The sequence below is a fragment of the Rattus norvegicus genome, chromosome 1, assembly GCF_021556685.1.
Source record: "Rattus norvegicus strain SHRSP/BbbUtx chromosome 1, alternate assembly SHRSP_T2T, whole genome shotgun sequence".
Lineage (NCBI taxonomy): Eukaryota > Metazoa > Chordata > Mammalia > Rodentia > Muridae > Rattus > Rattus norvegicus.
Window position 1 is genome coordinate 232,147,259 of NC_141534.1, and position 26,962 is coordinate 232,174,220.

The 26,962-nt window shown below is 45.4% G+C and overlaps 1 protein-coding gene across 6 annotated transcripts in view; it reads left to right on the top strand.

Annotated features, from left to right (window-relative positions):
* Nucleotides 1-3,559: 3,559 nt before the first annotated feature.
* Nucleotides 3,560-26,962, top strand: part of Cemip2 (cell migration inducing hyaluronidase 2) — a 77,193-nt gene continuing 53,790 nt past the window's right edge. The window contains exons 1-5 of one of the 6 annotated variants that reach the window (XM_087564137.1): nucleotides 3,560-3,651; nucleotides 11,534-11,671; nucleotides 19,130-19,472; nucleotides 23,917-24,057; nucleotides 24,445-25,006. In XM_087564137.1, the coding sequence (XP_087420263.1) occupies nucleotides 19,142-19,472; nucleotides 23,917-24,057; nucleotides 24,445-25,006 (1,034 nt within the window). In that variant the 5' untranslated portion in view covers nucleotides 3,560-3,651; nucleotides 11,534-11,671; nucleotides 19,130-19,141. 6 annotated transcript variants of the gene reach the window in all.

Genomic DNA, 26,962 nt, shown 5'->3' on the forward strand with positions numbered 1-26,962 from the left:
ACATTGTGTTCCAAGGACCAACGTTCTAGCAGGCTGGAGGAAAGGGGCAAGAGGAAGAGCACACGTAAGTCAAGTGATGGTCGTTTTTAAAGAGTTTAAAAGCTGAATGCTGCAAAAGGGAAGGTGCCCAAATGTGCGCCCCATCTCAGCATGAGTTCCTCTCCCTTCTCCCCGAGGGCAACTCCATTTTCTTCTACCTGGCAGGCAGTGTCAGTCATCAAGCCCTGTAATCTGAGGTTGTGGAAATGAATAAAGGCTAATCATGACTCTTAGAGTCTTTAGGTGTTTAGTTCACCAACTCTGAGCAGTGGGCAGGATGGGACCAGCTGGGTTGAGACTTGTGGGACATCAGAGCCTTTAGATAAGATGTATAGCAAACATGTGGATGGGTCCATTGCACTGAGGGGAAACCATAGCTGTCCCTGGGATGGCTCACCAAGGTGACATTTGCTAGTCATCAAGAGAAGAAATGGCAACTGTGGTAATAGTCAGGGCTGCTAAGTTATGGGAGGTATTTCAGAGAGACCAGGGAGGAACCCCCCCACTCCCACCCCCACACACAGATGCTAGAAACTTGAAAAAATAAAGCATGTTTAGAGGGTAAGTACCACTTTTTAACATAAGAATGCTCTAACTTTGTATGGATAGTGTTTTTGTTTTGTTTTGTTTTGTTTTTAATTAATCTGTGACCTTCAGGTATGGCCTGGGTTCTAAGAGTAGCCAGTTTCCATGCCTGACCCCCCCCCTCCAAAAAAAAATCACCATGAAAGTTACCTGATTGAATATTTCAGTTTAGCTTAATCTTGGGGAGTTAAAGAAGAGCAAATCTTAGACACCAGTAGCACAAATGGATGGGTACTTAAGAGTACCATAGTTAAGCTGCTTACAGCATCACTGTATTTAATTCTCATAATGATTCTGCTAGCTAGGTACTATTGCTTTAAAAATGCAAATATGCAACTCAGAGAGGTAGGGTATCTTGTCCAGAGTTATAGTAGTGAGCTGTGAACCTTGGTTCTAATCCAGACAATCTGACTAAAGAGTTTTAACTCTCAGACTTCGGGCTATCCTGCCTGAAGACAGTGAAGATATAGTCATGACAAGGCATGTTCTGAGCATCCCTATCTCCCTGATGCTTTGAACATAGCAGTGAGGACATCAAATACCATGTAAGTGTGTGGTATTCCCAGGATGGACCAGGTCCAATGGCTGCTTCAGAAGAGTGTCCAAATACCTAGCTCTTTAGACCCATTTTGCTCAGCCATGCTAGTCAGAATACCTCCAGTGGAGTTGGTGGCTGGCATTGGGAGTGCATTGGTGCATAGCTTTTCCTTTCCCACCTCATTCTGGACCCCCTCCATTTACCGGTACCACTTGATGGACGGGCCTAACAAACATTCTGCTACTCTGCCTCAGAGCCTGCGACCCTGGGAACCACAATTGATGATGCTGTGTGTGTATGTGTGTGTGTGTATGTGTGTGTGTGTGTGTGTGTGTGTGTGTGTGTGTGTGTGTGTGTGCGCGCGCGCGCGCGCATGGGCACGTGCTATCACTCTGTCTCCTTTGCAGCTTTCTTATCAGTTTCTTTTGATTTGCTTTCATGTTTGACGTGAACATCTAAAGCAAAGTTTGTAAAAATTCTCAAAGGTAGTCTATGAAAAAAAATGCCTCAAAACTCCTTGTTAACAGAGTTCAGTTTTTAAGTGTAGTTTTAGTTTCGCCTGAAAACGGAGCAGAAGGGAGGTTTGTCTCCCTAATCTTCCCAACTCTCAGCAACCATTTCCCTTTGTTTGACAAGGAACACAGATGGCGGAAGAGCTCTTTACAATCAAAACCTCTTTTAAAATAGTTTACATGCATTTGTGATGACTATTTATAGCTACGGAGTAGTTGACCGCCTTATTTCTAATATGTTCTTGCAGAGCTATTTAATCATTCCTGGTGTAGTGGTATAATCACTTTCAGGAGGATTAATATAATATGTCTGAATTCTGTGTCTGGTGCTTCATAAAGATCCAAAAGAGCGATTTTGTATAAATTTGGCACAAGTTGGGATGCAGGTTGCCTCAAATCGCATCAACACCATCGATAGATCAAAACAACAAATGGATTCCCGTCTTTCTAGAGGTCTGACATTTGAACTCGGTTACACTAGTGTAGTCAGCTTCTAGGGAGGTTTCTCCCTGGACCCTTCCAACTTCAGGTGGCTGCTTGTCTCCTTGACTTCTGGTTGGTTTTGTCACTCCAGCCATTGCTTCCTTGGTCATATACCTTCCACACCTTTGTGTTTTACATTTCTTTCTCTCTTCCTCTTGCGTGATTGTAGTTAGGGCTTACCCGGGCAACTCATAAAAATCTCTCAGTCAAGACCCTTACCTTAACCACATCTCCTTACCCAGTAGTTTCCAGGATTAGAATCTCGATATATGGGGGTGCACATATGTAAGGGTGGCCTGCCTCTCTTTTTTTAAAAAATATTTTTTTAGTATTGTATGTGTATGAGTATTTTGCCTGCATGTATTTGCACCTACCATTGAGGTCAGAAAAGGGCATTGGATCCCCTGGAACTGGAATTAGAGATAGTTATGTAGGTTGCTGGGAATCGAACCTGGATTCTCTAGAAGAGGGGTCAGAGCCACATCTCCAGTCCCCCACACTCCCTTCTTATGTTCTAAACATTTCCTGTTGAGGCTACCAAAAAAGTCCTTGGTCTACAATTTGTCATAGAAAACCATCTGCTCTATTATTTTAAGTCGTCCCTTTTTCTCTTCTAAAAAGGGACTGGGGCTGGAGATGGCAGATGGCTAAGGATTCTGTGACTTCTCAGAAGTATGGCTATGTAGAGCTGCTCCTTGGGTGCATCTTTCCAAGGCTTTAGTGCACCGTGGGCTGGATCTAGAAGTGGTTCCAAAATTTACATTTGCAGACTCCTCTGACTCAGTCCATAAAGCTTTGTTGAGGCAATCCCAAGTTTTTCAGGATCTCAGGGGATTCTTATTGGTTCCAGTCTGGAAACATTGATTCAGTTCTACGAAGTCCTGGACCAAACCTTGGAAATAGGGTATCCCCCTTCCCGTCTGCTGGTGGGTCATGGTCACACGGTTGAATTTTTACTGGAAGGCTGGAGAAAACAGGCAAACAAACAACAGCAGCAGTGAGCCTGGAAAATGTACAATCCTGTCTGTACAGTATTCACTGAAACAGTTCCCCAGCGGGGACACTTCCAGCTCCGAATTAGAGGATGATGACTGTCCGGATTGGGCAATCTGGCAGCTGTCCGTTAGCTCCTGACCTGGTGGGTCTGACAGACCAAGTCAGGTCGCGCCCTTTGCTGCAGGAAAGGCTTTTCCTCTGCCAGAGCAACTTCCTCCTGGGGACCGGGTGGTGGCAGGGCTACTCAAGCCACCCGGTCAGTATATTCTGATGGAGTAGGGTGGGCTGAGGATTGGCTTTCAGTGTTGCATCTCCGCCCCCTGCAAGATTCAGCCACTCTGGAGTAGCGTGGGCAGAAGGCGTGACCAGACCTAGGTATATTATTCCGGCCTTAGTGTGAGACGCTGGGGCTGCTCCAAGCTTCCAACAGGGACGGTCTGCAAGAACACACTGCCTCTGCGGAGAGGGCTACGACTCCAGCTCTCCCTTGCTGGTCAGGTGGGGGCAGTCGAGCTGCCAGGACCCGAGGCTCAGAAAGTTTTTGAGTGAGGTGGGGGGCTTGCGGGGTATTATTGGGGGAATACTGCTATGCCGAGTCAGCTACATTCTGGAGCGATGAAGGATGTCGACAGAGGAGAATAGATCTCAACCCTCTGTGTGTGTGTGTGTGTGTGTGTGTGTGTGTGTGTGTGTGTGTGTGTGTGTGTGTGTGAAGAGGTGACAAAAAACTCAGTATCAGACTCAGCTGGGGTGATGAGGAACACAGACTTAGGTTCAGTCCCACGGGTTTTCGCGAACTCCCAGGTAGTCATCTGCAGCCGAAGGTCAAGGCGCCGCTGGGGAACTCTGGCCGCCGACTGTGTTGGCGGGCGTTCTTCCTGCCGAGGGCAGTTGGAGGCGCTGAGTCTTCGTCTGCAACTTGTGGTGGGCGGAGCCTCCACAGGGCTCTTCCCTCTGACAGAAAGCTCCGCCCAGCCCGCCATTGACACGCCTCCCAGCTCCCGGCCGCCTGCCCAATCCGCAGCACTCTCGGCCCAGCCGAGCCGGCGCTTGTGTGGCCGGAGGCTGCTTAGGGGACCCTATCGAGCCGCGGCGCCCGCCGGACCGGGACCTGCGCGGCTCGGGAACGCGCCCTGCCGCTATTGTCTCGGGGCCGCACAAGCTCGCGCCGCCCGGACGGCGATTCCCCTCCTCTTCCTCCGGGAGGGAAGGATCCAAGAGCGCCAAGCCGGGCTGGCTGGAGGAGGTGGCCGGGAAGGCGGAGGGAGGAGTGTTACTCCCCGGCCCGAACTGCTTCTCCTACGGCGTAGGCTACCCCTGAATTCAGACCGGCAGCGGGTCGCGGGTTCCTGGTCATGGAGAGGAGATCTGCACGCGGGGACTCCAGGAGCTCCGCTCCCGCTCCCGCTCCTCTGGCCATCGCTTAGACACCTGAGTAGACCGACGCTAGGAGGGGGAGGGGAAGGTAAGGCTCCTCTGGTCCTGGGTGCCCAGCCCCGCCTCCTTGGCGGTCCCAGGGGCCGGGAGGGCTCAGACCCGACCTGCGCACCTTGGCGTCTTGGAGGCCTGGCGGTCCTGGTGCTGGCGTTTTTTTGTTTTTTTTGTTTTTTTTTTTGTTTTTTGTTTTTGTTTTTGTTTTTTTTTGTTTTTTGTTTTTGTTTTTGTTTTTTTTTTTCCGAGAAGCACAACATCCTGTGTATCCCAGCGTCCGCCTTCGCCGGCGCCTTCCCGCCGGGGTTCTCCCAATGCGCCCCGAGACTTAACCTTCTTCCACGCAAAGGGGTCCTTAGGAATATGGGTTTGATCCGTCTTTCACCCACCTTTTCACCACGGGGAGGGTAACAATGGATCTTTTAAAGTCGGTGTGAACAGCCCTAAACTTTCTGGAAAGGCTGCGTGGGGGACGCGGACCTCTGTGAAAGGTTGATGGAATGTGCATTGTGGAGCCTTGGCGTCTACAAGAGCGCGCTTGTGTAAAGTTTGGTGGTGGTGGGGAATCTTTGTCTCCTACTGTTGCCCTGAGTTAGTGTGACCCTGTTCCTTGAGGGTAAGGCGCGGCTTCAAAATCTGGGCATCCTTAAAGCTGGGGACCAGTTTTAGCACAGGATCCCACTCCTAACAGTTCCCGGCAGAGTTGGGAGGTCCTGGCAAAGAATGGGGTTCGCACTGTGAGTGCCCTGAGGTGCTGCAGTTAATATTACTTACCGACCTCCAGCAATGTAACCAAGATCTCTGCTGGGGGTTGATGTTTGTCACCAGACCCTCCTGTGGAGCAGAAACACTTGCCTTAAATCCTCCGCTGAAGGTTAAGAAAACAGACTTTGACATGTCTCCTTTCATCAGCAGTTGGGGTTAAAGGTAGAGTGCCTAGCCTTTTAGGAAGGTCCATTCAGCTCCTGAACCACACAGTGTCTGGGACTGACTCCACTGTGCTGGCGACTAGTGTGATGCCGCCCAGTTGCAGTTGAGTCGAAGGCGTGCAGAAATCTTGAGGGCTCTTACCAGTAAAAAAGAAAATTTAGAGGGAGAGGAGGTGGGAGAAGAGTTTCATCAAAGCTGAGGGAGGCCCGAATTCCCACTGCAAGCAGGCATATCTGTTGTAAATGGCCACCAAACCCAAATAACGTACAAATTGTATATACCCCTCAAGATTAAGAAAACTTGACCAGTTAGCACCGGTCTGGGGATCCTACTCTGGTGTGTCCCTCATTGTCTTTCAAAGGGTTCTTTTGAGTTTGCATTTCTGGGCAATGCAGAATGTGCACCAGGACTGTTCATTTAGTGTGACGGTGTCTTCTGTTTTGAAATCACTCTCCCTATTTATGTGTAGAGTGGTGGGTTGGAGCTGGAAATTTGTCTTCTGACCTCAAGTTCACTCTCTCCCATACTGTTTTTTTTTTTTTTTTCCCTTTTTCTTTTTTTGGAGCTGGGTACCGAACCCAGGGCCTTGCACTTGCTAGGCAAGCACTTTACCACTGAGCTAAATCCCCAACCCTCTCCCATACTGTTTATCTAACTTTTGTCCTTCTAGAAAGTTAAGGTTAGAAGTGCACTCCGAGCCGTCACCTGTCCTCTGTCAGCCTGTAGGTGAGAGTAAACTGAGGCGTGGTGAGTGTGCACCTCTCTGTGTGTTATTGTGTGCACAAGACATCAGCATCTAAATTCTTCTCCCCCCAACCCCCAGCTCCTAGGAAATTCTGTGTAATTGGGATAGCAGGTCCGTGGTCAGTTGTTTGAGGAAGGTCTCTCTCTTCGTTTAGCCTATAGCCAGTGGATTTCCTGAAGTGTTAGAATCACAGGAAAGTTGAATGTGGCATCACCTCTGTTATGCTGTAGGGGACGCAGTAAGATACCAAGAAAATGGACAGAGCAGACTAGTGGGCCATTATGTAATCCAGAGAGTACCACTTAGTAGCTGTGTGTGCCTCTGAGCAAGCTTCTGAAATGGAGATAAATGAGCCACATTTCAGGAGGAGAAAACCATAATCCCTATTGAATGGATCGTTTGAGTCCTACATTTGTAAATGTCTATACACTATAAAGTACTCTGGATTATTTATTAGTGACACACCCATCCATCCATCTGCCATGGATCCATTAACTGCGTACTTAATAAATCCACTCATCACGGGCCAGGCATTCTGGAAGGACTCTCAGCATACTCTGTGGCACTTTCTGTTAGCAGGAGAGGGAAGTGGAGGAGTGGCAGCAGATGGGGAAGCCAGAGGGCAGGAGATCCCTGTGTGCTTTCCATTGACAAAGATGAGTAAGGCTGCAGCTGAGGAAATGAGTGTTGCTGGGGACCCAAGCAACTAAGAATACTGAGATCATATCAGCCTGTGAATGGGAGATCCATGGTGCCTGCGTTTCTTTAGGAGGGCAGAGGAAGCTCTTACTGGAGGATGGGCAGCAGAATAGTTTCGGACATTATTTGTTAAACCAGGCAAAATAGTAGAGACTGAAAACTGGCCTAAGAGGTATCACCTTTATTCTTTATTTTTTTGAGGTAGGGTCTCACTGAATAGCCAGGGCTGGCTCCAACTGCTAAGCCACCATGGTTCTCCCAGTTACTGGCTGACCATTCTACCCAGCAACGCCGAAGGCGGCACGTCAGGCATGGATTTGAAAGAAGGCAACTTTGGCCGTCGAAAACAGTTTGCTGCTGGGCTACTTGCTAAATTTTTTTTTCATCCGTGAGATAAGGTTTAAAATGCTTAATGAATATACCGGAGTCAACTAAGTTTCCAATTGATATGCAAATTATTGAATTAACACTGCCAACCCAAAGGTATTTTATACTGTAGTTTGAAACGAGCTGTAACTAGATATAAATTACAGCTTAATCAAGCTGGCTTCCGCCATAGACTTCTGTTTTTTGGCTCCTGTCAGAATGGAAGCAGGTGTGTGGGACCGCAGGCTGCCTGCTGTTCTGTGCTATACCTCCCTTGTCCAGGCATCTGCCCCTCCCCCTCAAAGGGAATCTTTTCCCTGGTTTTGGTTTGTGAGCATGGCCGGAGGGAGGGATGAGCTGTCTGGGGCAGGGCATCACTCAGGATGGCCTTGTCTGAGTTTGTCTTTCAAGCCAGCTTCTCTATTAACTCTGCTGTCCCAACCAGATCAACATAGGAATGGGGTGGGGGTGGGGCATCTGCATGTCTGAGACTATGAAAAGTCACTCTTCCTGTCTCCATTTGTAAAGAGGCATAATTTTCAAGGAGACTTAAGTGCTCTCAGAACAGCAGCTGTTGGGGGTGAAACCTGAAACTGCTTTAGTTCCCCGACTGGAAACACACGTAAGGTCAGCTGATGTTTTATAAATCACGGCTGATGGGAATAGACTAGGCTCAGATATTTAAAGTTATCAAGTTAAATGTGGCTTTTGTGGGTGACAAGAATGCGAGTCAGGGTGGTGGACACTGCTGTACATTGCCGAGTACTGGCCTATAGGGGATCCTAAAAATACTGATAAAGTAAGGAAGTGGAGACCCTGAGAGGTTCACTAATTAGGTAAGGTCATGTAGTAAATTAACGGCTGAGCAGGGACAAGTACCCCTTTGTCCTTCTTTCCAGACGGTAATTTCCCACTCCTTCCCTATTTATTCGTTTATTCCACTTTGCTTTCATTGGCAGTTACTTAAGTGTTTGGTTTTCCCTTGAGCTTAGAAACCCATTGTACTTAAGTTTAAAAGGCAGACCCATGGCTTTTCCCCTCCCACATTTGTTGGCCATGATATGCAGCGCATAGTAGGGTGATCTTTGTGGGAAATTTCTGTCAAATAAGGAACTCTGAGGAAAAGCGTTAGCTTTGCTTGCATTTTCTGTAAACAGGATGCAGAGTTGCAGTATTGTGGAAGGGCATTTTCCCCCCTGAGAAGTTCCTGGAAACATGCAGACTTTTTTTTTTCCTTTGTGAATCATAGGGATAAAAACATGTTAGGGATAGTTAGTGTGTTCTTTTGTTTCCTCTTTGCTCCTTTGGAGAACTTTAATGCTGGTCGTGGAGAACCATATCCAGCAAGTATTTTATTGAACTTCTAGACTAGGCAAGGCACATGACATCAGTTAGATAAACGAGGCCCAGAGTCTTTAGTAAAACACCTCTAAAAAAACGTAAAACAGACCTAGAGAAGGTACTGACTGTCTCTTTACAAGTTAGCCCGTTGTATTATAAGACAAATCTGTTTTGAAGTTATTAGTAGATTCCCTCTGTTGACAGATTGGTAACAAGACATTCTTTTTACAAGGTGGAAAAAAGTGAGGTTTTTATATGAGGCCTACCAGGAAAAGTTATGCCGCATTTAATAATAATTTTTGTTGTTTGTTGTTGTTCTCTTGGTTGACATGCTGTCCCATGGAGCTTAGGCTGGCCTTGAACAGCCCAGGATGACCTCGAACTCCTCGTCTGCCACTTTCCTTCTGGGTCTGGGCGTTCTTTGATAGGCACTTGCTGAGGGGAGATTGTAGTCTTAGCCTTACCATGTTAAATGCAGCTTTGTGTAGAAATGCTACTGGGACATTGTTGCTGAAAAGACTTGTAGCTTAAGACAGTCTAGATTGAGCTGCCAAGAAAAGAGTCCTTATTGCCTCATCACAAATCAGGTCTGGAGACTGAGTGTCTTGAGTGAACCAGTTATCAATTTGGAAGCTTTTATCTAATTCTTGGCCTTCGTTTTGGAGACTGCAAACTTCTGCATCAGATGGTTTCAGCTATGGGTTCTCTATTGCTACTCTTTCCTGAGGAACAAGTAGTTTGGCAAGTTTGATAAGTAGCAAAAAAAACAAAATAAACAAACAACCCCCCACCCCCAGAAAAAAACTATCATCACCACTACCACAACAACAAAACAAAACAAAAAACCCCCTGCATCCCATTTCAGAAGAAATGAGAAAAATTCATTGTGGGTTTTTTTTTTTCAAAAAGCCAATACAATAATACTATAGAATCAATTTTGTTGACTATGAAGTCTTCATATGAACCTTAAACTCTTGTACCCTTGAAGTAAAAGATGTGGCCTTAATCGCTCCATGGGAATGCATGGATAACCACTCCCCAGTGGTAATCAAAGATAAGTAAGTGCTGTTAGTAGGGTGTATTTGAAGGTGGTCTAGCTCACAAGGTGAAATGAAGGGTGTGAAGTCTTCTCGGCAAGGTTCTTAGCATCCTTTTACTTACTAACAGCAGCCGCTGATTTCACAGCATCCGTGTTTGTTTAGAGCATGCCTGACCCACAGCCATTTCCATCCGGGTCAGCCAGTTGCTAACTCCACCTAGCTGCCCAGTGAGCACGTGGTCTTATCGTGATCTGGAATCCTTCTGGTCTCTTTCAGTTTTGTTGCCAGAGTTACTGAGTCTGGGACACTTGCTGGTCATGTGTCTCAGGTTTTTAGTTCTCCCTGGTTTGGTCGTGTGAAGTGCAGTCACCGTCCTAGTGCTGGCAATGCTTGCTCGTGGGAGGACCTGTCTTTCAAGTCCAGTACCCCTCGGTCAGGGCAATTGCTGACAAGGTGTAATATGGCCATTTTGCTTGGCTGAGGTTTTACATGCTCTGGAGAGAATGACTTGTAGCTTGACTTAGAGCTCACCTGCAGGTGACATCATGCCCTCAAGATCCAAAGACTTCTTGGGTTTCCCCAGCCACCTTGGTTGTTGCTGGGCAGGGCACTGTCATTCAGGTGTTGGCAAGCACTCACAAGGTAGGGGAATTGGCACGGGAGTGGTCCAGTGCTCTACATTTGGGTGAGCCAGCTTGAGGGAGTGTTTAGGAAATGAGAAGTATGTTGTATTCGCAGAGACTGAATAAGATCACATGCATTCAGAGCCACCAAGCCAGTTTTCTTTGTTGTACCATGTGCTGCAGGTCTTTGTTGATGCATTACTCCCACTGCCTTTATCACAGAACTTAGAGCTTCTTGACTGGAGGGCCGTCCACACACGGGTGTGCCCTGTATATGTATGCGATGTGTGTGCCTGTGCGCATGTATGTATCGTAACTATCATGTCTCTATTGACTACCGTGTTTCTATGGTGAGGCAGGACCTTTGTGTTAAGAGATGGTGGTACACACCTTTAATCGCAGGAAAGAGGCAGGTGGATTTCTGATTTTGAGACCATCTAGTCTCCATAGTTAAGTTCCAAGATGGCCAAACTACATAGAAAGACCCTGTCTCAAAGAACAAACACAAACTGGACTTTGTTCTTGCATTCTCAGATTAGAAGCTTCCTGTTTAGGGGAAGGGCAGTAGTATACGTGGGTCCTGGTCCTGTGATCGGATACCCTAGATCATTTCAACTTGTCTTTGTCCTGTGAGTCCCAGCATTTCCTTGTTAGTGTATCACTAGATTATGACTTTGTGGTGAATGTGGGCTTGTTAGTCAGACATTCCTCCTGTTTCAGCCTTTCCCCTACCTTTGACTTCTAGCAACATAACTTCCTGGTTCTTTCTTCTTGAGCAACGTTTTAAAGGGTTGTCCCTGGCATTGTGTAGAGAACGCAGCCAACCAGTGCAGGCCGCTGGCAGCCTTGCCCTCTCCTGTGTTAATGAAATCAGCCTCCTTCAGGTCAGAGCCCGGCTTTGGGGCTTGCTTTGGAAGGTCAGCTGCAAGGCTATGAGGTGCAGGAGCCTCCATTGTGGGCCTCTGCACAGCCATCTGTCATTGTCAGCAGGTTGGAAACCTCTCTTGTGTCTTTCTAGCCAATGGGGAAGGAGGGTTGGGTGGGTGGGGGTGGCTTAAGAAGTCTTGGAAGGGACTGGGGAGGAGCTTCCTAAGAGACTGAATGAGGGGAGTGGGAAGGGATCTGAGGAAGAGTTCTGGGGTAAAAAGAAACAGCCATGGGCCGAGATGCAAATGACTCTTTCCTCTCTTTGTCTGATTCTTCAGATTAAGGAGCCTTTGAGATCTGAAGGAGGAACCGCACTGAGTACAGTTGTGGACCTGCTTGGCTTTTATTTGGGGTTTGTGACTGGGGGCAGCTCTTACTCTGCAGAAAGGCCGTGGCAGGACAGTGGGCTCCATAAGGTAGGAACACAAAATGGAACTATCCCTAAAAGCTGACTGGTTAGCACCCTCCCGAGGCTCTATTTTCTCTGTGCCACTGCAAACAGCAAGGGCTCAGGTAGACTGACGTTCCGGTATTCAGGGGAAATTTTTTTTTTTTGAGATCTTTTTCTTTGTTTTACTTACAGTTTGATTATGTGGCATTGGGCACAAGTGACTGAATTGGTCTGATCTCTTGGACCTATTGCTCATTCTAGAGGAAAGCTATTCAAAATTGACAGTTCCCACACAATCCCTGTGTCGCCCCACCCCCCAGCCCCACCCCCTCGCCTCCCCAGGCCTGTGTACTCTGCCTCCTTTTGCTTTTATTTCTGCTTGGGCCAGACCAGTGTTAGCTATTGTCCTTGGTGCCTCAGCTCCTCAGGCTATAGATAGGCAGAGCTTTTCCCAGTGTAATGGATACCTTTGGTTTCGTTCAGCAGTTGAGGACTTAGGAGTCGCCAACCACTGCTTTTCCTGGACTTCTTTAGCAGAGTTGAAAGGGCAGCGCTCTTCAGAATATTTATTGCCAGACATACAATGTGAAGGACTGGATATAAGAATAAATTCAAATGCTTAAAGCCACTTACCTAAGAATAATAGAAAGTATTCACTTGACTGGCTTTTGGTCTCAGACATTTGTAAATATTCCGATTTTGGTTTTTGAGAGACAAGTTTTCTCTGTGTAGCCTTGGCTGTCCTGAAACTCACTCTGTAGAACTCAGAGGTCCACCTGCTTCTGCCTTCTCAGTGCTGGGAGTTAAAGGCGTATGACATCACTGCCTGGCTAATAATTCATTTCTTTATCCCTATCCTTTCCTTTGTTGGGGGAGGTTTGGCTTATCTTTTCTCGCACCCGGGAACGTTGGCTCGGGTACATGGTGCTTCACGAGAGCGAAGTGGGCTCTGTGTAAGTAAAGCAGTTGCAGTGAAATCAGCCAACATTTCAAAGCCAGACGGTTTCGGGGAACGTGGCATCCCCTGAGGGTGAGACTGAAAGGAAAGAGGCGTGGTGTCCTGATGGAGTGTGTGCCTTATAGCCCAGTGTATATGGGCTGTAGGGCTTTCAGTTTTCTGGGGACATTGCTTATTCATATCTCAGCTCTGAGTGAAAGGGCACCATGTTCTCCCAACCTGCTGTCTGCTCCCGCAACCAGTGCGTGTACAGACGTAGGATTCATGCTGAATTCCCCACAGTGGTTATTTTAGGAAAACATACTTTATACTATGTGCTTTGGGAATACAGTGTGTAGTATTTTATTTTTCCCTAAAACACACATACACATGCACGGGCACTCACACTCACATAAAACTTCCCAACATCTCTTTGTCCCACAGAAATCTATATGTGTTTAAGTACACAATTTTCTTGACACTGATCAAATTTAAATATGTACTTGAAAGTTTTGAAAACTTAAAGTGCTTAGAAAATCCCCAGGTGCTAAGGTTGTTTCTCATTGAGCAGGTTTTCGAGTTCAAGCCCCTGCTTATTCTTTAGTAGTGCACACAATCTCTATGTAAACCAGACACCTGTATGAGACAACTAACATTTATCTCTTTAAGCCAAACCAACTCTGTCAGGTCTCTCTCTAAGGAGAACCTTAATCGAAAATTCAAAGCAGCTAGGAGCTAATGGATTGATTGGGTCAGAGATTCAGATATATTATATTTTATAGTCTGTGTTTTCATAGTTTGCGTGCCTCTTTTTTCTGGAATATTTTACTTTTTATTGCATGGTTTTACATTTTAGATACCATAACGATCACACTGTAAAGATTTTCTAAGATCACAACAAAAGAGAAAGTTAGCCAAATTTTAACCAGCTGGACAGGCATTCTCAGAAGCAAAGATTGTTGACTTAACTATTCCGTTGGTTCTTTCAAAACTTACAACCTTGCTAAGGAGTCTTTGACCAGGTTATGCTGCTATCTTGGCTGCTTCTACGAGCCTGAGTTTGTATTAAAAATAGATCCTCGTGTGGAAGAGTATAAACAAGGCGAAAGGATTGGACTCTTGAGTGCTCTGCAGGATTGGGAGCTGCGTGAGTCTGATGGAGCACAGTGGGCGCCTCTGCAGTGGGTAGTGGGTCTGCTCATTTGGAAAACTTACGCTGCAGAAGGAGAGCGAGCGTCCGCCATCACTCTGTGAGTAATAAGCACCTGTGGTGTACATCTGGTGTCTCCACATACAGAGACCCTCCCTTTCATCCGCCCCATCATGTCTGCCAGCAGTGTAGAGGGGAAGGTTTTTCCATTATACTGTGTGGTTGAAGCCATGATAGCACACTGCGGAAGGGGAAGGTTAGCCAGCCAGTTTGCTACCCTCTCTGTAGGAGCCCTTCTTGCAGATGCGACTCAACCTATCGGTCAGCAGAATTCAGGCTAGAACTGTGTTTTGTAGTAGTCGAACAAGAGCTGACTTTCTAGTTACATTTCTCAGAGCCTCAAAAAATATTAAATGTGGGGCTGGAGAGATGGCGCATGGGCTAAGAGCACTGACTGCTCTTCCAGAGGATGGGAGTTCAATTCCCAGCACCCACATCTGTCTGCAACTCCAGTTCCAGGGAATCTGATGGCCCCACACAGATGTACATACAGGCAAAGCACCAATGAACATAAAATACAAATAAATTTAAACACTATTGAAGGCATAAATGGAAAATTCCTGTGGGGTTGGGTAGGGAGAAAAGGTGTGGAGAGCAGCTTATCGACAGAGAGAAGAGATGGGAAGAGAAAACCAGAAATCTGTGGTTTAACAGATTCTTTGGGACTATAATTAACACAAAATTAGACAGATTTTCACCCACTTCGTGTTCCTTCTACTATGTGTGTGTGTGCATATATATATACATATATATGTATATATATATGTGTGTGTGTGTGTATATATATATATATATATATATAGAGAGAGAGAGAGAGAGAGAGAGAGTGTAAATATATGCCCTATTATACTTGGAACACACACGCACACATGCATGCATGCGCGCGCACACACACACACACCTCTCCTAACATTTATGATGAATTCCTTTGTAGGAATTTGTAGTCTAACTACAGCAACCACTTAGTTGAGCACCTACTGTCCACAAGACCCTGTGCAAACAAAACCCCAAGGTGAGACAGATGGATAACTGCATAAATTAATCGAAACATAAGGGTCAAAGCAAGGCTTTCTTTAAACAGTATAGGAAGAGCAAACACAATGGGAACTCAGAGACTCTTGTTTAAAACCCCAAAACAGTCCTCTCCAAGTCCCACCCCTTCTTAAAGGTTAAAACTCACAGCTCCCTTTAACATTATCAGCATTAGAAATAACTGCTTTCTGTGACAACTGTCTGTACTTACACCACACAAATTAATCTGTGGCTCGTTCTCAGCTGTGTGTGTTCCTCCAGCTTTGCTGTTACTAGGAGCTTGCGCATGCCTGTTTCCCAAGGAAAATCTATTTAAATAATGGTGAGGTTTTACGATTGTTTTCAGGGGTGGGTGGGTGGGTGGGTGAGGAGGGACTAATAACTGAAAAATAAAATAACATATTGCATACTTCCTTGAACGCCTATTTTTCCTAACATCAGCATTTGTAAGTCAGGCTTTTATGGTCTTAGAAATTGCTTTAGTTATCTTCCTTAAATATTTACTTATATTGCTCATGTAAGTATTTCTAATTGTTCGCTTGTTTGGTTTATAACCAAGTCTTGAGCTAATATTTTTACGTTACCAGGTTTATACTCATAATTGTTTCAGGGGGCTGGAGAGATGGCTTAGTGTTTTAAAAGCACTGACTACTCTTCCAGAGGACTGGGGTTCAATCCTCAGCACCCACATGGCAGCTTACAACTGTCTGTAATTCCACAATGGACACCTCACATAGACATACATGCTGGCAAAATACCAGTGCACATAAAATAAAAATAAATAAAAAAGATAATTGTTTAATTGTTTCAAGGACTTCTGAAATATAATCAAACACCAAAAATTATGCTTTAAAAACTGTGGAATGCTTTTCTGATCTCTACACAAATGACCTGGGTATTCCCATTGTAGATAGCTTGTTTATTTCAGGGGTAGTGCCATGCCGTATTGGTCTTTAAAATATATATAAAATGGATGAGCCCCTTCTTTGTAATCTGATTTTCACTACAAGAGTGACCTTTAAAAAGGGACTGGTGATGCCAGCTCACACCATTAAAGTGAAACATGAGCCCCCAGTAAAACCTGATTGTGCCTGATGCCCACACTGAAGCCAGAACACCGGAGGAAACACCAGTGCCCTTCTGTTACTGGATTTTCAGGCTTAAGCAGTTATTGTTGGGAGCTTGGGAGGCTGAACATCATTTTGGGGGTATTTCCTGGGTGAATTCTACCCTTTCTTTCAAACAAAAGACTTAAACTGAGTTTGGAAGCTAGATTTCTTGAGGCCGCCGCCGCCATCACTCTTTTGTCTGACCCTCGTGGTTTCTGTCACCGCTCTCTAATGACCCTCTCTCTAATGGTTTGAGCGCTGCTGCTTTCTGAATTTGTGACACATCTCTTTTCATGAATAATTTGGATCTCTAAGTGGCAATCGATATTTTTTGAAGTAATGTATTCATAGTACCATCTCTGAAGGGAATCCATCCATGTTAAATGAAACACGAAGGAGGTAGGTGTCTGTTTTATAATTTTAACAATTTTCATGCATTGAAAATAAGTTATTTTTTTTATTGTTTATTCTAAAATATGGTAGAAGTGCATTTTACTTTCAAGGACAAGAATGGTGGCTCATCTGTGTTTTTTTGTCAGCAGTCTAGTGGACTCAGAAGGACTCATTTATGGTGGATTCCTTCTAAATTTTCGTGTCAAGTTACCATTTTGTGACACCGAGGACATGCTATTGTTATTTCCAGTGGGTTGGTGATTCCCTGGAGCCTCTCTGCTTTTTATTTTTTTATTTTCTTCTCTGTGTGTGGCTACATCTGGTGTGACATATTATCTCCTGAAGAAAGGCCTTTCAGCCTGATGAATAACACCAGCCCTTCTCACCCTGAGACAAGGGAACAGACAGATTGCAGCTCCAGAGGCATCACTGGCACCCCCTTTCTCATTCGATCTTGACAGTTGTGTCCCCCCCAGAGAGCCTGGCCCCAGGAACATCCCCTCTACCCCTTTCTTTGTTAAAGGGCAGTTTTTCTTTGTCACACTTGTTTGGATCTGCTGCTAGGGACACAGAGCTGGAGTTTCCTCAATAGCACCTTGGAGGCTGGTGTTTTTGTCTGAAGTGTAAGCTTCATTTAAATAATGACCTTAAGCTTCTTCTAAACAACGGCTTTTATTCACACATCAAGCCTCTTGGATCTAGTCATTTTGACAGACACATCACTCAGACCGCGGCCTTTGCCTCCTGTAAACTCTTGATCAATTCCTGCTTAGACTTCCCCTTCCATCCCTACTCATTTCCATGATTCCATGTCGTTTGGTTCCTGGAAGTACTTATTTGCCAACCAGAGTTTAAGTTTAATGGGTTTGCCGATTGTTCAGAATGGTTTGGAGGTTCGTCGTACAACTGGATTCTTGTTCTTTATTTGGTAGTAGACTAGGAATTTTACTCTGAGGGTGTTAGATAAAGTCAGGCCACTCGGGCTGCTCTGGTTGTTAAGGAAGTGATGTAATGAATGCCATGTTGTTTGAAGCTGTTGAGTACATCCTAGTTATCAGCAGTCAGAGTAGTAAGGCATTACCTTAGTGCTAGCTAGCAGCTGGCTCCTCCCTCCCTCCCTCCCTCCCTCCCTCCCTCCCTCCCTCCCTCCCTCCCTCCCTCCCTCCCCTCCTTCTCTTCTTTATTCTTTCCCTCTCTGCTTTCTACTAAATTGACAGTTTCATTCAGAACTTGTTCTTCCTCATGTTGTGATGAACATAGAGAGGAGGACCACCTCTGTGAATATCGAAACGAATCACGTATATCATGAGTCCAGTGAACTTATTCATGGAAAGTTCCAGAAATTAACATACTGTCTGAGGCCAGCCGGGTTCAGATTATGACCTTGCAAACTGTTAAGAGCCCGGTCTGTAGAGTCGTGCTCCCGAGCTGTTAAGTGTAGATCTCTTTCTAGGGTTCAGTTTCTTCATGAACAAAATGGGGATAGCGGTACCTACTTGTAGATTTGTTGGTTTAAATGCATTTCAGTCTAGAAGAATCATCGGAACTTTGAATATTTTAGAAAAGAAAAAAAGCCCTTTAGATTCTTTTTTACCTTCATGTTTGGTGGGTGTTGGAGATGGACAGGAGGTCACGGCCCACTGTGGTTCATGTTGGTTTTGAACTTGTGATGTGGCTGTGGTTAGCACTGGAGTCCTGATCCTCCTGCCTCCACTTTCCAGTGCTGTATTATGGGCATTACCACACCAGGCTAAAGGTTCATACCGAGTGCATTCAGAGTCTGGACCTAAGTGAGGTAATGGGCTAAACTGCTTAACCACGAGATAGCCCCAGTCGGGGAACTGAGCATCCACACATGAATGTCTGCCTGTTGGAACTTCCTAGGGCATCTGTTGGCTTCTCACGCGATACCTGGATTGTGACGCTAAAAGTGTGATTGATCACTTGATTCAGTATCACCAGAGTGTGTTTTATTACATCATTTGCCCCTTCCTTTCAACGTATGTTTTCAAAACAAGTAAATCTGGAGTTCTCTTTGTAGTAGTTGGGCCAGAATCACAGGGACTAAGAGAGAGTCTGGCAATCTCCATTTCTAACAGGCTTTCGACGCCTTATCCACTCTGAACACTCAGGACCATTGGTGGAGCAGGCGGCTTCAGGCGCTTGCTCTTAGAGTCCCTTGGGAATGTTAATTTTCCAGCAGCTTTGACCACCTCACCACCCTAACTGAATTGTTCTGGAGCGTGGCCTGGGCAGCTGTAGGATGCGATTATGTGCTCTGAGGTGGAGTGGAGACAACCTAAACTGGAGGTGGCGGTCCCCAGTTACCTGGCTTGGTATTTTCAGTCAGTATCAGGCTGAAGGGCAAATGGAGAAGTGTGCTAATGGTGTGCAGCTGCTGCCAGGGCATTGAAGAATTCCCGAAAAAGGATGATGCTGATGGTCACACAACTTTATCAGTATACTTAATGTCACTGGATACAATAATAAGATGGCGACTTATGCTCGTCCTAGCATATGACATGTTTGACGACTGGGGATGTAGCTTAGTGGTAGAGTGATTGTCTCCAATACACAAGGTACTGGGTTTGATCTCCAGCACTGAAACTTTTTTAATAAGCTGGGATCATACCTCTGTTCCTAGTATTTGGGAGGCTGAGGCAGGAACGTTGTCCCGCATTTGAAGCTAGCCTGGGTTATGTAGTAAGTTCTAGCCCAGTTTGGTCTACAGGACCCTGTCTCAAAACAAAGTTTTAATGCTATTACAATGTACAGGTTCAAACCCTTCTTTTCCTTTCACAGTGACAGGGTATCATGTATGCGGCTGGTTCCAGGGGACACTCCCCTGCTTTCCTGCAACCTCAAAACGGAAACGGCCACCGCTCACCTGGTTATGTTCCCGGGAAAGTGGTTCCCTTTCGGCCTGCTCCTCCTCCAAAGAACCACGCCTCAGCCAAACTGACCTCCAGGAGCCAAGAAGCCCCAGCAACCTTTGCTTTCTCCCCCGAGGAGCAGCGAACTCCGAGGGAGGACCGAAAGCAGAAGAGACACAAGAACACCTTCATCTGCTTTGCCATAACCAGCTTCTCGTTTTTTGTGACGCTCGCAGTCATTTTGGGAATATCCTCCAAATATGCTCCAGATGGTATGTGGCGCATCTGTGTGTGAATGGCGTGAGTGCGCATGCGCACATCGCGCATAGTCCAAAAGAAGCGATAAGGGGAGGACATAGCACACTTTAAAGAAAAGGGCCTTTTGTTGCTGAGGCTGGCCTTGACTGCCTAATGCACAGGTAGGATGAGGTGTGAGTTCTTACGAATGAGAGCATCTGTGGGAAATCGTAAGTGGGAAGGTTTGTCTCAGGGCTCAAGCTGTTCTTGGCGCATCTCTTTAAGTGTTCTTTACAAATCCCCGTGGGAGTGCAGGATCGTTACTTTGTGGGAACTGTGAGTTTTGGACCACAAAAAGTGTACTCGGTTATCCACATAGTGATAAAACGGACATGACTAAAGATCTTTTTTTTTAGTGCTTTGAAATGGTGTGATAAGCAGTGCAAAAAAGCTGAGTTACGGACTGTATCCTTAAAAGAAACTGGCCTCCAGGTGTCTAAGTTGATACGGTTTTTCCAGTCCACCCATTCTGTTCATAGCTGAAGTTCAGGTAGGGATCTTTAATTCCTCAAGTGATATTTGCTTTTCAAGGAGCCAGGCCAGACACTTAATGATCAGTGCTGAGGAGATAATTCAGTTGGTGAGGATCCCAGTTTAGTGCCCACAACCTATGTGGGGTTCGTCACAGCCACCTGGAATTCTAGGGGCTCCAACACCCTCTTCTGCTTCCCTTGGACATTTGCACACCCGCCATGCATTCATTCACAAACAGATCTGGGTGAAAATTTTAAAAAAAAGATCTTAAAAAAAAAAAAAAAAAACAAAACCAAAACTGGGTGTGTGGCATGTGCTTGTAATCTCAGTGCTGGGAAGGTGGGACCAGGAGATTCCTGAGTCATAATGGAGCCAGCCTAGCCTGACAGAGGACTGACTCACTCTCTGGGTTGCTCTCTTATCTCCACATGCATGGGTTCCTCACTCAAATACACACACAGACACACTAAGGGAGGGAGAGAATGAGTGTGTATGTTTCTCTCTCTCTCTCTCTCTCTCTCTCTCTCTGTGTGTGTGTGTGTGTGTGTGTGTGTGTGTGTGTGTGTTGGAGAATCTTGTTGCCTGCAGCTTCAATATGTTTCAGCCAACAGTAGCTTCATAGAAGTGCCTGTGGAACATTCTAAAACTCAGAGTGCCTGGGGCTGTGACATAGAGGACTGTCTGGTCCATTGTCTTGTATCTTTTTTGAACAAAGTCTATGACAGATCTCCTTAACTGGATATAATAAAGTTAGCAGTTGAAGCCCCTTTGGCCTTTTATAAAGCTTACAAGTTATTATTTTATTTTGGTTTTCAGGGTGCTTTAAGGATTTTGTAAATTTTAAGGTCCTGCAGGAAGTAGTTACCAACATTTCTAGGAGAATGCACAGGGAGTAAGAGAGATGAACCTCTCCACAGTCATCTTTGTTGACCGAGCCAGTTGGCCACACCGTGAATTTATTTGATTTCCCTTACATGGAGAGCTGAATTTCGATTCCCAGTTCCAAACATAATAACCAAGTTCTGATTCACATTTTCCAAATAATCTTCAGGAGAGGGAAGCCAGACTACTGGGAAATCAGAACCGAAGCCTGTGGCTTTCTTTGGTATTTTCTTAGTCCATCTGAGACACTGGGCTGCAGATACAGTTCCTTGAGTTGGTGTTCTTCAATTTCCCATGTTGGCCATGCAAGTGCAAATGATGGCTGGAAACATCTCGTGTGCTGAAATGTTTTATGGTCAGCCTCACTGTGGCTTTCCCTGTTATCAATGTGCTCACTCAACAATTGGGCTACCCTGGAAGGTGGGGCTGACTGAGTTGACTTTTAATGGTTTTTGCACATCATACATTTTCTCATTTAAGTATATTTCACTGGCAGGAACCGTGATACGGGGGTGATGGCTCTAACGAAGGGTGCTCTGTAGGAACTGATTTCACAGTTAAGAGAATACACATCACAATTACAATGGACTTCCGGTCTCCACAGACAGGAGTTCCTTCTCAGTAGCTTGTGACATGGGACACACATTTGCTTCTTATCGGACACTATGGAGAATTCCAGCCGTATGTTTTATGAAAGAATTGGAAGCTTGAAGAAAAGTCATTTTATTTCTGGTAGTACTAGGGACTGAACCCTGGGCTTTACGCTAAGCAGGATTCTGCCAGTGAGATAAACGGTCAGCCCCAAGGATACTGCCTTTAATATAATGGTGGTGGTCACTGGAGAATCTGAAGAGATAAATATTAAGGATGGATCTAGTATGTGAAGAACAATGCCATCAAACAGTTACCAAGGCCTTAGTGAGGTCAATTTAACTCCAGTTGCTCCCACTTCAGAGTGACAACATAAGCCACTTAGGTGCTTAGAAACAGGAAGGGTGTGCAGGTTCAAACTTACATGCTCTTCTTCCTTACCAGCTCTCTACTTTCACACAGGAGCCTTCGCCCTAAACACAGTATCTTCTTCTTGTCCTAAGCATATGCCACTCTTTCCTTAACTTAAATACAGGTGACTTGAGTAACAATTGGACCAGGATGGTATGGGGGTGGGGGATATATTTCTTCTATTCTTTTTAAAATAGGTACTTTTATTTTTTTTTTTTAATGTTTATGTGTGTGTTTGTATATGTGTGAGTGCATGCCCCCTGAAGGGGTTGATCACAGAAGCTGGAAGAGATTAATGGATTCCTTGGAGCTGTGCTTACAGGCACTTGGGAGCTGGATGTGAGGTGGGAACCACATTTAGGTCCTTTGTAAGAGCTCTTAATGCCCTTAACCATTGTTCTGTCTCCAGCCCCAACATTTCTTGTATTCTTACCTCCTCTTCAAGCTCCTCTGATTTAAATACTGTCTGTCCTTTGGGTTCTGAGTCTGTGAAGCTGTCTCAGTAACTCCAGCTTTCTCTTCCTCTGTCTGAGGATACTTGACCTAAATTAAGGACCAGATAATTTATCATTTAATTATTTCATACATGATGGCTCCCCCCCCCCCAGGCTAATTTATAGACCTGAAGGAATACGTCCTGTCTGTTTTCCCCACCCTCCTCCCATCCCTCATCCCGTCTATAAAATAATTCGTAGTATCTTTTACAGAGTGTACAGATGACCTTTGACAAATTTGAGTTATCAGATCAAAAGGGAAGCAGTGATTTTTCTTTCCCCTATTAATATTTCCCACACGGACATCCGTCATTTGGTTATCTACGATTTAAGAGGCGAGTTTCAATTCTGTTAAAGGAAGATTGCAAGCAACGGACCTCGTTTCTTCATGTGGCACTTCCGTGCCTCTCAACTCACTAAGCAGTGTTTGCGGTGGCTTCTCTACTCTTAATTTCCTCACCTCTGAAAATGAGAAGTCATGGCTTTGGCCACTCGCATTCCGCAGCTGTGTTGGGAAAGTGTGCTTGTGGCAAAAGAGCTGCCATCACTGCCTACTTCCTGATTCCTTGTGTTTAGGAGGGCGCTTGTGAATATGTAATGTACAGGTTAGAGATTTCTACAATTTCTGTTTCCATTAGTCAAAGTCTTGAGGGGTGGGGGGTTGGGAGTCAAATCCAGGACCTCAGGCACGAGAAGCTAGTACTATACCTGTGAGTTACATTGCCAGCTTATTATTTCCCTTTTAAAGCCATCTCTATAGTGTGGTTCCAACTGATAATTACTGTTGTTTATTTCCTGTTGTGGTAAAAATTAAATAAAGCATTCCCACTCCATGCAGAACCGTGGGAGCGGTTTGCTCCATAGCCAGGAACTTTGCTCACATCCCCTATAGCCTGGTAGGAGTAAAACTCTAGAAACTTGTAGTTTAACAATTAGATTTATATGTTAAATTCCAAACCCATAATACATCCACAGAATAAATTCACTTCCAGTTAACAAAGATAGGAAACACCCACCTAGACAAGATAAAATTGACGTAGACCACCTGGATTGGAATCATCTTCCGCTGTCTCTATCTTGACTCCTCCCGCTCCCCCTCCTCCTCCCTCCTTCCTAGACTTTTCCCGCCTACCATTCCTTCTTGTCCAATGATAGGCTATGTCTTATCCTGGACCCGCCTTGCTGCATAATGACATCATCCTACAATTTCCAAAGTGGGTAGTCAAGGGAACTTCATTTTTGTCTTGTGAAGTTTGACCTGAACCAGGTGCTGATGACAATTTTTTACTAATATTTATTTTTATTTAAAAAGTTTAAAAATATCTTTATTTAATATAACAATATAAATATTAGATATATTAAATGTATTTATTTTAAAAATTTATTGAAGTAAAAAGTTGATACCGCTGGTGTTTAAGAAGGGGTACCACTCTGGGCAAGAAGTCCCTGTCTCTACACCTTGCATGCATCTGTGTTCAGTGACAGTGATTCTTAGGCTTGGCTGGCCTTCTGGTTTTCTTTCAAGCTGTTAGTTTGTATTCTATATCAAGGTTGTGCTGTTTTGTAGAGAATTGTCCAGATCAAAACCCTCGTCTCAGGAACTGGGATCCAGGACAAGATTCTGCGAAACACATTGTTATCAAGGAGGGGGATATGCTTCGCCTGACCTCAGATGCTACAGTGAATTCTATAGTCATTCAGGATGGAGGTAGGTAATAGTCTCTGTCTGTGGGAGCCACATGGATGTTCTGTAATGTGGGGGACATTGCTATTCCCCATATGGAATATCTGTAGTATGCTTAAGAAAGATATAAGACAAAGAAAGGAATGCCTAATTATTTTCACGTTGCTGGGATTACAGAATAGCTTAAGGGAGCAGTTTCTTTTGACCGGAGTTCGGGAGGGAACAGTCCGAGGTGGCAGGGGAAGCATGGTCACTGATGTGTCTTTCTCAGCTGGGCACGTCATGGTGGTAGCCAGGAAGCAGCTGGGATTGGAACCAGGGGGCCTATCACCCTTACGGTCCATCCCCAGGGACCCACGTTTGGTAGCTAGAACCCAGTTCCAAAGGCTTAGGTGGTGTTGTTTCTTGCAGGACTGCTTGTGTTTGGGGATGACAAAGACGGATCCAGGAATATAACTTTGAGGACTCGATACATCCTGATACAGGATGGTGGGGCGCTTCATATTGGAGCAGAAAAATGCCGCTATCGATCCAAAGCGACAATTACCTTGTACGGCAAGTCAGACGAACATGAAAGTATGCCAACATTTGGCAAGAAGTTTATTGGCGTGGAGGCTGGCGGGACACTGGAGTTACATGGGGCTCGGAGGACATCATGGACGATGCTGGCGAGGACTCTGCATTCCTCGGGCTTGCCCTTTGGCTCCTACGCCTTCGAAAAGGACTTCTCCCGGGGCCTTAATGTGAGGGTCATTGACCAAGACACAGCTAGAGTTTTAGAACACGAGAAGTTTGACACCCATGAGTACCACAACGAGAGCAGGAGACTTCAGGAATTTTTGAGAGCTCAGGATCCCGGCCGCATTGTTGCTATTGCTGTTGGAGATTCAGCCGTCAAGAGCCTGTTACAGGGAACCATCCAGATGATCCAGGACCGGTTGGGAAGTAAGCTGATCCAAGGCCTGGGCTACAGGTAGGTAGACCTCGTTCATCTCTTTCCATCTCTGTGTTAGAGCCGACATCCTGTGCAAGCAGAGAAAGGTGAGCAAAGAACCCCAGGCAGCTGATGCTAATTTAGCTGGCTGCATGGCCGCCCCACTAAAGGTCTTTTCCATTGGTGCATCAGATTGCTTCTTGTCCGAACCTGGGATTTAGCTGCTAGATGTACACAGAAGGTCTCGGCTTCGGTTGATGAAGCCCTCTGAGTTGTCTGTAAGACCAGTGGAAAGCACAGGGATGTGGTTCTGCAGAAGGATGGGCAGAGTAAAGATTATTGCCTCTGCAGAGCCTTCCTCTCCCCATTATCTTCTGAGCGTAATGAAGGAGGACATACTGAAGGCTGGGCTAATGGAGACGGCTGAGGAGCTGAAAGGTTAGGGCAATGTTCCATGGAAAGCCTGTCACAAGAGCCCTAAGGGGCAGGCTTACAAGGGTTTCTTTTTCATTTTGGAATCTCTTGCATGCTAATTCGATTGGAGTCCTTTACATGCTAGCTTGATTCCACTTGCTTTATTGGCTCAGGTCTGTTGAATGCTGGCCCAGGAGAGGCAGCCAAAAGTTAGAGAGCTAAGCCTACAGAAGTCACTTCTGCTTCTAGTTTCTCTACAATCAACCTTGATTTCCTAATGCTGTCTGCTGGCTGAGGGAAGTTACTGGCTCACCATTTAATTAAAACAAACAAACAAACAAGCAAATGTTACTGGCTCACCATTTAAAACAAACAGACAAACAAAACAAAACAAAAGAAGAAGAAGAAGAAAATAGAAACCCAACATTGTAATTCTGCTGAATATTCTTAGGGTCATTGGGAAATGCCTGCAGTGACAGAACAGGGCTTTACTGCATGCTGAAATGACACACTTAGATTTTCCTTTGGGGCATATTATCTATAGACATTCTTGAAGATAATGTTAGTGAAGGAAAAAGGTTGGCTAGGCTCTTGGATTGTGATTTATTATTATGTCAAAGTACAAAAGGGGAGAGCAATAGCTAAGAACTGACATGGGGAAATAAAAAAGGCAGGTGTCCCAGAGACAAGAGGCCTGCAGGAACTTGAGGACTGTGCTGCATCGGTAGCAAAGGGAGATACAGGATACCGTGAATGAGTGTGCCCACAGAAGACAGAAGAGGGTGTCAGATCCCATAGAGCTATGTTCTGAGCCACCTCACTTAGGTGCAGGGTACCGAAAACTAGTCCTCTGGAAGAGCAGCCAGTACTATTAACTTTTTAACTGGCTGTCCCAACCCAGCTCTACCCACCACCTCTTAAAGGTTCTAGTACTGTTCAGTAGTAGCACCATAGGCTGGGAAGCAAGCCTTCAATATGTGGGGCCTTCATGGGGACATTGTGAGCACCTACTTTGTTTCTTTCTAAATTCTCTTCAAAATATCACCACCCATTCAATGGAGAAGGGTGTCTACTGGCCTCTGACATTATCTCCAGGGCTCATAAACAGTTACCCCCTTTGAGGACTGTTGGAGTGCATTGAAATTTCTTGCAAGTGGAGGCCGGAAGTAGGAGTCTTCTTGACATAGTGTTAATAGAACAGAACATTGTTTCATGGTTGCTGAGGCAGCTCTAGTCAGTAAAGGGGGCTCTAACAGTCTTCCTCTCCTCTCTGCTGGCAGATAATAGTAGAGACGCTCTTTGCTTGATCCTTTCTGCTGCATCAAGGGATATAAACAGCTCTGACTGGTTCTCAGTCTCTAATCCTCACAGGAGCAGCTGCGAGACTTGGAAGGCTGTACGTCGGCTTGCTTTAGTGAACTTTTATCTCTGAGTATCTAGCCATCTGTCTGGCACAGATTACATTTAGTATTTTTCCTCGCCCCCCAGAGTAGGAAGTCCACATTTTTCTTTTCATGTTTTGAACCAGGAGGCTTAAGGCAAATTTCCTGGCTTTTGTTGCTATGTTTTTTTCTTTGACTA